Source organism: Onychomys torridus, chromosome 9 (assembly GCF_903995425.1).
Source record: "Onychomys torridus chromosome 9, mOncTor1.1, whole genome shotgun sequence".
In the NCBI taxonomy this organism is placed as follows: domain Eukaryota; kingdom Metazoa; phylum Chordata; class Mammalia; order Rodentia; family Cricetidae; genus Onychomys; species Onychomys torridus.
Genome location: NC_050451.1, coordinates 46032137 through 46047390, shown reverse-complemented (window position 1 = coordinate 46047390; position 15254 = coordinate 46032137). Strand labels below are relative to the sequence as shown.

Here is a 15254-nt window from a genome sequence, read left to right as displayed (position 1 = left end):
TTACATCCAGTTATACCATATTCTCAGTACTCGGGAGGCTGAGGCAGAAAGATTGCAATAAAGTAACCAACCTGAGTAACATGGTAAGGTCTTGCCTTAGCAGATTTTAAAATTAAATGCCCCCCCCCTTTTCATGTGTGTGTGGTTTGCATGAGTTCATGTGTACCACATGTCTACAAATGCCTGGAGAGACCATCAGATCCCCAGAAACTGGAGTTACAGGTGGCTGTGAACCACCATGTGAGTGCTAGGAACTGATTCCAGGTCCTTTGCCATAGTCACTCTTAACCATTGAGCCAGCTCTCTAGCCCTGTCCAGTTGTTATTTATGTATGTAGATATATGTGTATGAACAAAATACTACTTTGTTTTATTATTTCTATCTGTAGGGCAAACTTAGTAATTCAGTGTGAAAACTGGTGGAGCCTAGCGAAGCAGTTTGCAAGCCGAAGCCCACCTCTTAATTTCCTGTCAAGCCCAGTGCAGAGAACACTGATGAAGGCTCTGGTTTTAGGAGGTTTTGCACACATGGACACAGAAACCAAGCAGCAGTATTGGACGGAGGTAAAAATCCCTTTTCTTTTGATTCTTCTGTCACCCTACAGATATTAGAAAATAGTCTGGAGACATAAACACCTCAGCAATAACTTACCTTGTGTTCTTCCTCCTCATCAACCATTGCACACTTATGACTTGATAAATACTGTCTCAGGACTTACCCAGCCATGCTTGTTCAACACGTTGAGTATTACTAATGCTTTCTATGATTCGAGTACATTTTTTCCAACTCAGATGAGAGAATGAATTGGTGTATCTTTATGAGAATATGAAAAGCATGGTTGGGTATCTCAGATAGAGTTGCGTTAGCATGCCAAGGCCTTAGGTTAGTCAGCCTGACCCCAAAAATTGAAAGAAAAAAACTGTTACATGAAGAACCACAAGGCATTCTTTGCCTTGAAAACCCAAATTCAACTGTGTTTGTTTCCTGGCACTTCTCTTACCACAGTGGCCTGAGGAACAGATTCTCACTGTCTTGTATTTAGGAGGCTTCCTACATGTCCAAGGAAGGTGTTCATAGCATTCTTTCTAAGGCCTGCCAGGATGAGCCTTGTTTGTGGCAGTTAGCGACAACTTTTGGCACTCGGTTGTCTGCAGGTTCTCCAGTATGACTGATCCTGACTTACTGTATCGCAGTTTGTTCAAATGAGGTCACTTTCTGAGGTTCTAATTCAACCCGTAGTGTGGGGGCACCTTCTGTAATATTTTATATCTTGACTCAGGTGTATATGTAGAGGTCTGACTTCTTCCTAAAGTGTTCTCTCCCCCTCTCTCTTGGTTTTTCAAGATAAGTTTTCTCTGTGTAGCCCTGGCTGTCCTGGAACTCCCTCTATAGACCAGGCTGGCCTTAAACTCACAGAAATCTGCCTTCTCTGCCTTCCAAGTGCGGGGATTAAAGGTGTGCAGCACTACTACCCAGCCTAGAATGTTCTTAATATCTGTGAAGGTAGTATCTATGACTTTATAGCTCAGGTAAAACAGGCTGACTTTTTTTTTTCCCCCATTCTCCCCTGGGTCCATAGAAATGGTTTGGTGGTTAAAAAACACTCTTCCTGAAGACACAAGTTTGGCTCCCAGCATCTACTTTGGTTGGCTCCCAGCTTCCTGTAATTCCAGGTCTAGAAGACCTGATGGCTCTAGTTCTGTGAGCACCTGCATGTATGTGCATATATCTACCACATACAAGTGTACACATGTAGCCAGAGGTTGACCATATTTATCTTCCTCAGTTGCATTCAATGTTTGAGAGAAGGTCTCTCTCTGTATCTGAAACTCTGATTTCAGCTAGACTATCTGGCCCGCAAACTCCAGGGGTCTTGTCTCTATCTCCCCAACACTAGGATTATAGGCACTCAGCTTCTATGTAAGTGCTTGGGTTTGAATTCAGGTCCTCACACTTTATGTGGTGAATTGGTTACTTTCTGTTGTCTTGCTATGAAAATACACCATGACCAAGGCAACTTATAAAAGAAAGCATTTAATTGGGGGCTTGCTGACAGTTTCAGAGGATGAGTCCATGACCTTCATGGCAGGGAGCATGACAGCACGAGGCAGGTGTGGCACTGGAGCTCTAGTTTACATGTTGAGACAACAACCATGAGGCAGAGAGGCAAACTAGTGACACACCTCCTCCAACGAGGCTACACCTTCTAATCCTTACCAAACAGTTCCTTCCACCAACTGTTTGGAATCGAACATTCAAATGTGTGAGCCTGTGGGGCCATTCTCACTCAGACTACCATAGGTGGCAAAGACCTTACCAACTGAGCCCTTTGTTCAGCCCTGTAAGCACCTAGAGCAGGACTGATTACCTGAAGTTGTATTTTATACCAAGAATTGTAAGGAAAGAGAGGAAGAGGCTGAATTTATTTTTTCAATTTTCATGATTCTTTGGCCAGTCACCTAGAAAAATGTGGAGAGACGTGGCAGAATTCAAAGAATGAACTAAGTGTGATATACAGGCGTGTGTGCATGCACGTGCGCGCGCGCACACACACACCCCTGTGATCTTATTCCTTCTGAAGCAGAGCCTAGAGGATTGACACCAGTTTGAGGCCAAGCAGGAATGCATAGTGAGAGTACTGGGAAACAAAGAGAGCCTGGAGAAATGGCTAAGTGGATAGAGCACCTGTCCCACAAATATGAGGACCAGAGTTCAGATGGCCAGCAGCACATAAGAAACTGAATGTACCTGAAGGTTCACTTCAAATCCTAGGGTTTGTAAGGAAGAGGATCACTGGATACCTAGATTGGCCGAATTAGCGAGCTCTGGATTCATCAAGATACCTTGCCTCAGTAAAGTGGATACCCAATGTCAACACACATGTGCAATAAAAACTAGAAAGAAATTACGAGAGAATAAAAGTATTTTCAAAAAAACCCAAAAATTTTTAAAGAATGGCATTTAAAGAACCCTATTCTGTGACTTGGGTGTCATTTTTTGTATATGGCACAAGGTACAGATTCTCAGAATGGACAATGTACCTCAAACCTGTAATTCCAGCATGTAGGAGTCAGAGACAGGAGCCCTGAGAAATTGAGACCAGCCTGGGCTACCTAGCAAGACCCTGTTTTAAAGACTTAAGGATAGGAAACTTAGTGGTTCTGATAGTCCTTGTTATATGTGCTCATCCTATTACAATAAAAATATTTTGGGATCCAGGTGTGGTGGCGCACGCCTTTAGGTGGATATCTGTGAGTCTGAGGCAGGCCTGGTCCACAGAGCAAGTTCCAGGATAGCCAGGGCTGTTTCATAGAAAAACCCTGTCTCAAAAAACAAAAAAAAACCAACCAAACAAACAAACAAAAAATCCGGAAACAAATGTGCATCCAAGTTGAGGAACTCAGTGTGCATGCGTGTTGGAAGGTCATGCTGTGGTGTGCCTCCACAGGTTCTTCAGCCTCTCCAGCAGCGGTTCCTGAGAGTGATCAACCAAGAGAACTTTCAGCAGATGTGTCAGCAGGAGGAAGTCAAGCAGGAGATCACTGCCACACTGGAGGCCCTGTGTGGCATTGCTGAGGCCACACAGATCGACAATGTAGCCATTCTTTTTAATTTTTTAATGGACTTCCTTAACAATTGCATTGGGTTGATGGAAGTTTACAAAAATACTCCAGAAACTGTCAATCTCATTATAGAAGTTTTTGTTGAAGTTGCACATAAACAAATATGCTATCTTGGAGAGGTAAGCACTTTCTAGTTTTTTTTTTTATTCCTTCAGGATTACAAGTCTCTGAAGTAATGATTCTCCATTCTTTGTTTCACATTTAATGCGTAATTTTATTTCTCCTAAATAGGAAGTCATGTGGAGTGAATTTAAGTTCTAACTCCAAAATTTTATTGTTAGAGAAGGGCTAATATATTAAATATAGCTATACACTTACTATAAGTATCCTTGGTCTTTATTTGTTTAGTTGTTGTTTTGTGGGTTGTTGTTTTGTTTTTGAGATAGGGTCTTCTTCCTTTGTCGTCACGGCTGGCCTTAAACTCACAGAGCTCCATCCTCCTCTGCCTCCCATGTGCTCAGATTAAAGGCTTATAATACCATGTCTAGCTCTTTTTATTATTGTTAATGCTGTGTGTGTGTGTCTGTCTGTCTGTCTGTCTATCTCAGAGGTCAAGGCTGGGTATCTTCCTGTATTTTTCTGCACCTTACTTTCTGAGATAAGGACTCGCCCTACAGCTCACCAAGCCAAGCATGCCAGCAGGGCCCTCTTTCTCTTCCCCTGGTACTAGGGTCACAAGTATCCACCACCAGGAATCTGCACTCAAGTGGTCATGCTTATGTGGCAAGCACTTTCCCAACTCTCATCCCTCCAATCTTGTTAATATAGAGCTACTGTTACAATTTAGAGTAGATTGAAACTTTGGCTTGTCTACTAGATCCTACCAAGTAATATCACTCTTTCTGTTTTCTTACAGTCCAAAGCTATGCATTTATATGAAGCCTGCCTTACTTTGTTACAAGTGTACTCTAAGAATAATCTAGGGCGGCAAAGGATAGACGTGACAGCGGAAGAAGAGCAGTACCAGGATCTGCTTCTCATTATGGAGCTTCTCACCAACCTTCTCTCCAAGGAGTTCATAGACTTCAGCGACACAGGTAAAGGCTGCTGGAAAACTACAGGTTATTTTCTCTAGGAGGGAGTTCAGTTTCACAAAACAAATGAAGTAAATCCCTTTGATTGAAATGAAGGTACAGGTGAAGCCCTTCCCTAGTCTACTTTTCAGTGTGAACATGAACTTTTAGTTAGTTAGTTCTTTCTTTCTGTGCAACAATCAATTTATTACACAACTATCACACAGATGCTTTTTCTCTGAAGGGAAAATGGCTTCTGCCTCCTTTTCTCCCCGGTTTTGTAGTTTTTAATGAATGCCAAGTGCTACTTTTCTCACGATGCCATGCAGCCGGTGCTATTGCTAATTCTCACTGTACTGATGAGGTAACAGCATAGAGTCGTTAGGTCACTCACCCATGTGCATGTAACTAGTAAGTGTGAATTCACATTCAAATCCGTGTATGTGTATAGAGCAGTGGTTCTCAACCTGTGGCTTGCGACCCCTGCAGTAGCTATCCTGCATATCAGATAGTTACATTATGATTTATAGCAGTGGCAAAATTACAGTTATGACTTAGCAATGAAATAATTCTATTGTTGGCGGTCACCACAGCATGAAGAACTGTATCAAACGGTCGCAGCATTAGGAAGGTTGAGAACCACTGCTCTAGAGGGAATTTCGTTGTCTCTTCCATTGTCCTTTGAGATGATTGCCCATCAGACCCAGCACTTTATGGATATAGCATGGCAAATCCCATTGGGGTAAGAAGTACATGGTTCTCCTATAGACAGCATAATACAGGGGTAGAAAACTAATTTCTGCCTTTCTGCTATCAGTGGGTACAATAATAAAGACCTTTCAAGGGCTGGAGAGATGGCTCAGTGGTTAAGAGCATCAACTGCTCTTCCAGAGATCCTGAGCACCTACATGGTGGCTCACAACCATCTATCATGAGATCTGGTGCCCTCTTCTGGCCTGCAGGGACACATGCAGGCAGAATACTGTATACATAATAAATAAATAAATCTTTAAAAAAAAAACAAAAAACGACCTTTCTAAACATTTGTGTCTTGCCTAGCACGATGCTTGGTAATTAGTAGATAAATAAATAAATAACTGTACTTACAGACAAGAGCTTGATCAGTCAGTAAAGCTCGTTCATTTGTGCAGTTTGCCTCTACTATTCCTGAACTTGCTGCTTTGTTCTCCAAGTTCTTTCTCAGAGGAACAGGCAGGAAGAAGTGCAGCTGCTTCAGAAACAAGAGGGTGAGGGCTGTGTCCGCCCAGTGCCTTTAATGCTTACCCTTGCCTCCAGTGCAAGTTCTCCATGTTTGTCTCCTCCTCACTAGCTAGCTTTACCTGCCTGCCAGCTTTGCCTTCGAACCTGACAGAGTGGGTTGGCTTATAGGAGAAGACATCATAGGAGCATTGCCTCAGGATGTGCAGGCGTTCATAGCCAGAGATGCTTTGTGATTTGTTCAAGGTTCTCTAAGCCTCTACCAGCCCATATTAGTCATTTTATCTAGTCCTTGAGATCGTTCTTGCTCTGTTGACTTTGTTGGTTCATTTTTTTGTTCTCTGTGTGCCCTGTTAGTTTCCCAGTTCAACAGGCTTATCCAAGTTAGCTGGAGGTGCTGAAGTGAAATGCCAAGGCATTAAATGTGTTAACTTTGATTTCTAGAATGTCTCTTGCCCTTACTTATCCACTATTACTGTATCAGGTACTTAGATTCCCTAACAAATAATACAAAAGGATGGCATGGGCTGGGCTTATCATCAGATTTCTCTGTTAGTCATTAATGGGTTTCTGGGGTCTTTGAGCTTGACTATATTTGTGTTTTCATAAAGGAATATGAGCTTTGGAGATTTAAGTTACGACTGTACAAGTATGCTTTTTATTTTGATAGATGAAGTATTTAGAGGACATGAGCCAGGACAAGCAGCAGGCAGATCTGTATCAGCAGCTGATGTCGTTTTATATGGAGTAAACCTAATTCTGCCCTTAATGTCACAAGATCTTTTGAAGGTAATTGAAATAATATGAACATGAAGAGTATTAACAGTTTTGTATTTCTACTACAGTTTACTGTGCTTATCTCTCAGTACACATGCCCTAGTCCTATGTGTACAGATAATTAGTGACTCATTTCATCAGGAAGTACCATAGGAAAACAGTTCTGCTAGCAATTTTAATTCTCTTTAGAATTTGTCATTTTGTTTTTAAACTTCATTTTCAACCAAAGAAGCCAGCCATGGTGGGTGTTTTCCAAGCCTGTGCATGTAGAAATGGGATGGTAGAAACCAAGGTAATTTAAAAATTTTTTACATATTGTGACTGTATTGTGCCTTGGTTCTACCAGTTGGTGTTGAGGGTCGTGGCCACCGAGGTTGCCCTCTGCTTCTTCCAGACGTGCTCTAGGGGAGAGGTCTTTTGTTATAAGTTATCACAGATGGGTAAGATCAAGAACAAGGACACACTGAAGAAGAAAGAAAAGGGTGTTGTATATCTAAGAGTATATCATATGCACGTGTGTACACACCTGTGTGTGATAAAGGGTGTGGAGGAGATGTAGTGGGGTGGGGGAGCAGAAGCAAGCATCTGAGTGGCGAGGATCAGAAATGTTGAGGAGCCTCCCTAGGCTCTCCCCATGTACATTCCTCCCTGAGGAATATCTGTTGGGCAGTTCCTGCCAATCCATGAACCTAGGGTTTTGTAACAACTCTTAGGACGAGCGTTTATTCAGCTTATACACTGGTTTGCTTTTAGTGTCTCTGTTTGGTGCACATTTTCTCTGTGGCTAGACTAGATTGACTACTTTCCACTCAGCTCTTCAGAGCTGTCCAAGTACACAGATGAAAAGTACTGATTAATACATTAACAAAGGGCTTTGTTCCCAGATCATTTAGATTTTGTTTGACTGCACCTTGTTTATTTGTTCAGGGTCAACATAGAATATCAGGACTTGTCTGTATCTCCTATTAACCTTCCAGAAGATAAGTCTTTCTACGATGTATTTTTTTTTTTATAACAGCTACTGAAAGATTCTATATCTATACATTGTATACATCTTAGAGAAATCATTATACTACTTGAAAGCTTGTTAGTCATTTCATGGTATTAGATAATATTGAACATAAAAATATTTAATGTTTCTTTTTCAGTTTCCAACCCTTTGTAATCAATACTACAAGTTGATCACATTTATTTGTGAGATTTTTCCTGAAAAAATACCCCAGCTTCCTGAGGATCTGTTTAAGAGTCTGATGTATTCCCTAGAACTAGGAATGACATCGTATCCTTTAAATGAACTTTGTTACACAAGGAGGGGTCTTGTTTTTAAGTGATTGGTTTTCTTTTATAGTTTAATTTTATTTCTTCAAAAACCTATCTCTGGAGCTGCTTTAACTCTCTCTTTCTCCCTCTCTCTCTCTCCTTACTTTCTTTTTGTCTTTTTTTTCCCCTTGAAACAGAGTTTCAGCCCTGGTTGTCCTGGAACTCACTCTGTACACCAGGCTGGCCCCCAAGCTCAAAGATCCGTCTGTCTCTGCCTCCCAAGTCCTGGGATCAAAGGTGTGCACTGCCATGCCCAGCCCTAATTCTGTTTCTTTTGTGGATTTGCATGATCATTTCCTTTCATACATGTAGCACCTGGCACCTTGTCTTAAAGTCATTCCTTCATTAGATCATGTGATGTTTTGTAGCTGGTTCTCTAGTCTTAGCTTGTTGGCATTGTAATGTCATCATCTGTGAGAGCTTCTGCAGAAACAAGCTAGACATCACTAGACCTATACACAATACTCTGAGGCCATTTAATATGGAAATATTTCTTTCCTAACTCAGTTAAGACATTGCCATACCCCCACCATCTGTATTCATTTCTACAAATAGTCGTGTGTGTAATGTAGCTGACTTTTTTGATATTTTGTGAAGTCGGGTGTATCTCATATAGTTTGCTCTTTGACCATTGTGTTCAGAATGAGTTCAGAAGTGTGCCAGCTCTGCCTCGAGGCCTTGACACCATTAGCCGAACAATGTGCTAAAGCACAAGAAACAGATTCACCTCTTTTTCTAGCAACTCGGCACTTCCTTAAGGTAAGGTAAGGCGGATAGCTTGGAGAACCATCTTCTTAGCCAAGCTGAGTGGTACTTGCCTGCCATGCCAGCTAATGAGGCTAATGAAGGAGTATTGCCTCAGTTACAGAGTGAGTTCAAAGCCAACCTAAGCAATTTAGCAGGACCTCATCTCAAAGTAAAAAGAAGGGGGCTTTAAGTGTGTGTGTGTGTGTGTGTGTGTGTGTGTGTGTGTGTGTGTGAGAGAGAGAGAGAGAGAGAGAGAGAGAGAGAGAGAGAGAGAGAGAGAGAGAGAGAGAGAGAGAGAGAGAGAGAGAGACAGACAGACAGACCTGTCTTCATGCACATCAGAAGAGGGCACCAGATCTCATTACAGATGGTTGTGAGCCTCCATGTGGTTGCTGGGAATTAAACTCAGGACCTCTGGAAGAGCAGCCAGTACTCTTAACTGCTGAGTCATTTCTCCTGCCTAAGAGGGGACTTTTTTATTTTTATATGTATGGGTGTTTTGTCTAGATGAATGTCATAGTACAACATGAATGCCTGGTGCCTGTGGAAACCAGAAAAGGACATCAGATCCCCTGGAACTAGGTTTACAGGCAATTGTGAGCTACTATGTGAATGCTGGGAACCAAACCAGAATCCCCTGGAAGGGCAGCCAGTGCTCTTAACCATTGAGCCATCTTGCCAGGTCCATAAAGTTCCTGATTCAAGTGTGTATGGATTTGGTTTGGTTTGGTTTGGTTTTGGCTTTTTCAGACAAATTTTCTCTGTGTAGCCCTGGCTGTCCTGGAACTTGCTCTGTAGACCAGGCTGGCCTTGAACTCAGATTCTCCTGCCTCTGCCTCCCGAGTGATAGGGTTAAAGGTGTGCAGAACACAGCTTTGTTCACTGTTTTTTTTTCCTCCTGGAGACTAGTTCTTCAGGAGCATGTTCTCTCCCACTTCTGTTTTGTGTTCTTGAGTAACATTATAAATATGGGGAATTCGGTACTTTTTTAGATTCCACAGAAAATAACATCTGTATGTTTTCCTTGGATTCGAGAAAATGATTTAATAATTAACTGGCTAATGTAATAAATATCCTATAACTGCCATCCCTTCTTCAGTCAGGGAGGGAGTGGGGTTTCAGATAACTGTTCTCTGTTTGAAAGCTCTGTCTTGGTGTGGTTGCAGCTGGTTTTTGATATGCTGGTGTTGCAGAAGCACAGCACGGAGATGACGACTGCAGCCGGAGAGGCGTTCTACACGCTGGTTTGTCTGCACCAGGTACTGCACGCCCGCTCTCCAGACCTAGGACGCAGAGACCCAGTACATGTCCTCTAGTCAGTGTTTCTCAGCTCCCTCGTGAGCACCATAATTGTTTTTGTATTTATCTGGCAGTCTGTTGGTCAGATCACAAGAATTTGTTTTCCTTCTCTATTATGAGCCATTCTTTGTCACAGTTCCCTCCTAAAAGCTTAGCTTTAGGGGCTGGAGAGATGGCTCAGAGGTTAAGAGCACCGGCTGCTCTTCCAGAGGTCCTGAGTTCAATTCCCAGCACCCACGTGGTGGCTCACAACCATCTGTAATGGGATCTGGTGTCCTCTTCTGTATACATAATAAATAAATAAATCTTTTTAAAAAAAGCTTAGCTTTAATCATCTGTGCTAGGAGCCAGGGGCATGTACACAGTGATTGCTATCTCTGAGAAACTCAGATTTTGTAAAAGTGGAAAGGTGCATCAGAGTGGGAGCAGGAGCTTGCCTTCAGAGAGTGTGAAGAGTAGAGTTTACTGTTTAGTGTTTCAAAACAATGTGTTACATAGTTTGTTGAACCTTTAAGATCTTAACCTCCTAGTCCTTACAATGCCTATCCAGTGTACAAAGGAACAAGTTGGGGAGGGTGCTGCCTGATCTTCACTACTTTATACCTGTTAGTATGGTAAAGTGATTGGTGGGAGAAGCTGCCTTCTAAAACCAGGAGTTTTCAGATCCTAGCATGTAAAGCCCCCCCTTTCTTCTGGACATTATGTGCTGTGTGTACCCCAGGCTGAGGGGCTCTAGACCTCCGTTTCTTGTGCTGTGCTCCTGTGGCAGCTGCCTTACAAGTGTTTCCTCTCCGTGTGTGCTCCTTCCTGTCATCTCGGTTACTAAGACAATGGGCTTCCTTCCCCGTGGCTGCAAGCCAGTGCATTCCCATTTCCTTGTCCGCCGTCTTAGACTGTGTACCTCGTAGAGAAGCTCAGGAGGCCCGGCGGGTGGCTCAGAGGGCACTTCGGGTAATTGCCAGCCAGCCTGACAACCTGAGTTCAATCTTTGAGTCCTACATTTGTGCTAGACGGAGAGAAGCAGCTCTGCGAGTTGTTTACACACAAAGAAATAAATGCAAAGATTTATTAGAAAGAAGACAAGCATGTGGAAAGGAGAGGACCAACTCCTGCAAGTTATTCTCTGACCAGACACACACATAAATGAGTGTCAATTGTTTTGTTTTGTTTTGTTTTGTGCCCCACCCCTACCCCCACCCCCGAAAAGACAGAAAGCAGAGAGTGGGCACTGTGCAACACTAGTGTAATTCCTGCTGCCTGAACCCAGAAATGCTACCGATTCTGGGCATGGGAAGATGATCTGAGATTATACTGGCCTCCTGCTATCCTTTGGAGAGGGTAGCTAAGTTAGCCACCGTGGTTCAGTGCTGTAGACAGTGGGGATGGGGATTTGGGAAGCTGCACCCTACTTCTCTTTGCTCTATAGAATATCTGATTTCATCATTTTGATGTTGTGATATCCCAAGAAGCTCAGGAGAATTAATGGCAGACCAGCTTTCTCCACAGCACTTCTCTGGCCTAGGTGACTTTCCCTCCAGCCTCTGCCCACCCACCTGTATGCTAATGTTATGAGAGAGGATACCAAAAATAGAAAATGCCCCATACTCCCTCCCCCACTACATTATCCCTGCCCTTTAACCAAAGCCACTGGCTACAATGCTGGCTTGGACTTTCAAAGTGCCTGCTTCCACTTTGAGAGAGCTCTCAAACCTCCACACTGCTGTGCCTCTGCTGTCTCTGGAACTGGGTGCACAAGGTGTTTGCATGAGCCTCTAGAGAACTGTTCTCCTTCCCATTGCAGATGTAGAGTAACAAGAAAAGGCAATCCCACAAAGCTGGGACCTCCTGGGTCTGGAGCCAGATTGCTTGCACTGTGCTTCATTACATTTCTGTAATGTTGCATTCATTGTGATTTTGAGGGTGCTACTTCATCTGGCAGAACCTCCATCTGTAAAATGTAAACAGTAGTAGTGTCGGGCTCATAGCAGCATACATGTTAAATGAGTTAACCTACAGATTAGTGAGAGCGGTAACTGAACACCGAACTGTTGGAAAGAGCTGTCTGCCCTGCCTCAGAATCAGCCCCATAGTCCCTGCTAGCTTCCCCAAGGAAGGCTTTCTTATGGCTGTCTTGTTTCTTCTGCAGGCTGAGTATTCTGAACTGGTTGAGACATTATTGTCAAGTCAGCAAGACCCAATCATTTACCAGAGATTAGCAGATGCCTTCAACAAGCTCACTGCAAGCAGCACTCCTCCTACCCTGGACCGGAAGCAGAAGATGGCCTTCCTAAAGAGTTTAGAAGAATTTATGGCAAATGTTGGTGGTCTCCTTTGTGTAAAATAAACAACAGAGCTATATTCTTAACTTAGATCCTTTCTGCAAAGTGCACTGAATTGCTGAAAGTTGACTTGAGTCTTGGCCTGTTCCTCAGTTCATTTGACCATTGGGATTTTGGAGAGTCTGAGACTTCAATGTGGAATTTGGTGAAACGGGAGAAGTCAACTTAAAATCAGCTTCTGTTATTAGGTGTTAGCCATGATCTGCCATATACTTGTCTTCTAGATTCTGAATGGTGATTGAAAATTTCAAAATGCAATTCCATATATGTGCAAACAGATATGGGCACCATGAAATTCATATTCAGTGCCTTTTGCCCTTTTATCAAAGCATGGGTGTCTAGCCAAAGGTGGTATGTTCTCGGCATTATTTTTCAAATGTCCATAGATTCCTTTCATCACTTGGGGAGCTGGTTATAGAATGGACTCGTGGACCCTACTGTGCATCGGCAGAGTACTGGTTGTTGGGCCTTGGAGTCTCCATTTTAATAAGCTCCTCCCCTTCGTTATCCTAAACGTTTTGAATCAATGCAAGAGATGGTGGAAACTCGTAAGAGATTTTGTGCTTTCCAACTCTTCCTCCCTTCAGTGATTCTAATTATGCAGGAAGAACAGTCATCATTGGTTAGTTTCATAGTTCATCTTCTCCCTCTTCCTCACTTTCCTTCCCTTCCATCCTCAGCGTTGCAAGTTTTGTGTAATTACTGCAGGTTTCTAATCAGACTGTGATGCCTGAACTTGAGGAAAATACGTGTATATTTTTGTTCCGTAAAGTTAACTTTAGGAACTGTAGCCATTTCATTGCCTTAATTTTAAGAGGAAAAGACAAACCAGATTTGTTTTAGAAAAAAATTAGTCTTGACACTTAAGAGTTGGCTTAAGGTATTAGCTGCTAAGACCCTCTTGCCCCTTTGATTATGTATTTATGTGAATTTCCCAGTGAAATGAAAGGAGCCTCCCTGTGTGGTTACCTCTCTGTGTCTCTGTCCAGCCACACAGCCCGTATCTACTCTGAATGCTTGCTTAAGCAATAACTTTAATGGATGTGAATTACCAGTTCACACAGACTATTGCACATTGGGGCATTAGGGGCAATAATTATGCTAAAGTGGGTGTTATCCTCATGTCATAGGAGCCACACTAATTCAGTTTCAGAGACTAAAAATTTAACTTTAGCCAGGCCTGGTGGTGAATGGCAGGCTAGTCTGGGTTACAAAGTATGATCTGTCCTTTAAAAAAAAGAAAAAGAAAAATTTACTTTAGGTCCTCTGGCTTTCTAATCAGGATTTTTATACTGCTACTGTGCTCCACTTAATTTTGAGTGCCAGTTTTAATTATGAAAATGAAAGCTCATTTATAAACAGTAGCTCTTAGAAACTGCCCACTGCAGGACAAGTCACACAGTGCAGTGGCAACAAGAGGCCTCTGGCCAGGTGCATCTGAGACTGCCGTAGAGGGACAGGCTCCTCCGCTGTTCTTGATGCCTCTCTGCTAAACCATCCAGCGGGTACTGCCCTACCCGAACTGCACAGTGTGTGCATCTTAACACCTGATGCTCTGGAGACTTTGTGTAACTCTGTTAATGGAGCACCCTGTCCCTGTGATGGTAGGTGTGTGTGGATGCAAATCTGAGGGCCATGACTTTTGGAGAATCTTCTAAATTAATCACCATTTAGTAACAGTAAGTATGGAGAGAGAAAAAAATCTCTAAATACTACAAAGAAAAACAATATCATTCTCTAGCTATATACTTTGTATTTTAAATATTTGGAAAGGAGTGCTTTTTAGATTTTTTTTTCTCTTAATTTGAAGTGATCTGCAGCAGTAATCACTCTGTTTTGTGTTGTTCTTGACATCTGTGTTTCCTCAGCAGGTGTGGTTTGTGTGTACCATGTGTGTGATAGGTATGGGCCTTTTGCCAAAAGGCACTCAGATACAACTGAATAGATGGGTCATTGGCCCTGACAAAGCAGTTGTCAAGTTCAAGTAGAGATGGGTAGGAAAGGATGCTTTGGTAAGTAAAAAGGCATCTGTGTATACCTTCTATACAGACAGATCCTAGTATGATACTCCAGTTCTATTACATCACTTTTAATTGAAGAAAGATTTATTTTAGATTGGACCAAATAATGTTTAAATGATCACCAGAATGTTTGATTAGTGGCCAACTGAGGGTAAAAGACCGCCATATTTCAGATAATGGGAATGCCACTTAATTGAACCAACTAGACTTTTCAGAGTGTGTGTGCATTTGTTTGCTTTATTGAGTGTTTGTTTCATTTGGTCTTTTATTTTGCCTGGTTTTGGTTTTAGCTCTGTTTACACGTGCTTCGTGAACTCCTGAACTTCTTTACTATTGTACTTTCTTCTGGATACTCTTGGCCCAATAGGCATAGAGGCCACGGACTGCATGGTCATGAACTGCTTTTTCCAATTCAGATTGACTGTTGTTGAAAAATATTTTTAAAAGAAAAAATCATTTGTGTCCTTTTTAAAATACATGTTAAAGTTACACTGTCAAGTATTTGATTTTTTCATCTTTTGTGTTAAATTTCATTTGTTCATAGAGTATCTTTTAACCTCTATTTTTTCGTATTTTTGTTCCTATTGGCTCCTTTTGTGCTTCTTGACCATTTTTTTCCCCAGGGCACAATCACTAATCACAGAGTTGCTAGGGAGGTTGTATGCTAACAGTGGTGCTACTGTAACAACTCCTAAACTGTGCTCTTGTTAGCCTCTACAAAGAGTAGTTTGATTGAAGTCCTTGTTTTGGGTTGGTGTATTTGACAGTGTCCTTTCTAACACAGTAGTTGAGTTGTATTCTGGTGGAAGACTGTTATGTCAACATTACTATATTGTTTTTGTCTGATACAAATGACATTTTGTGTAAACTTTGTAAGCTTTTCCCCAAATTTAAAAA

The 15254-nt window shown here is 42.1% G+C and overlaps 1 protein-coding gene across 2 annotated transcripts in view; it reads left to right on the top strand.

Moving 5' to 3' along the window:
• The window catches only part of Xpo4 (exportin 4), a 94277-nt gene extending 80204 nt beyond the window's left edge, over positions 1 to 14073 (top strand). For both annotated transcript variants that reach the window (XM_036199207.1, XM_036199208.1), the window contains exons 16-23: positions 389 to 563; positions 3449 to 3742; positions 4480 to 4660; positions 6525 to 6643; positions 7780 to 7910; positions 8593 to 8710; positions 9865 to 9957; positions 12144 to 14073. In XM_036199207.1, the coding sequence (XP_036055100.1) occupies positions 389 to 563; positions 3449 to 3742; positions 4480 to 4660; positions 6525 to 6643; positions 7780 to 7910; positions 8593 to 8710; positions 9865 to 9957; positions 12144 to 12341 (1309 nt within the window). In that variant the 3' untranslated portion in view covers positions 12342 to 14073. The remainder of the gene's footprint in view (positions 1 to 388; positions 564 to 3448; positions 3743 to 4479; positions 4661 to 6524; positions 6644 to 7779; positions 7911 to 8592; positions 8711 to 9864; positions 9958 to 12143) is intronic.
• Positions 14074 to 15254: the final 1181 nt, after the last annotated feature.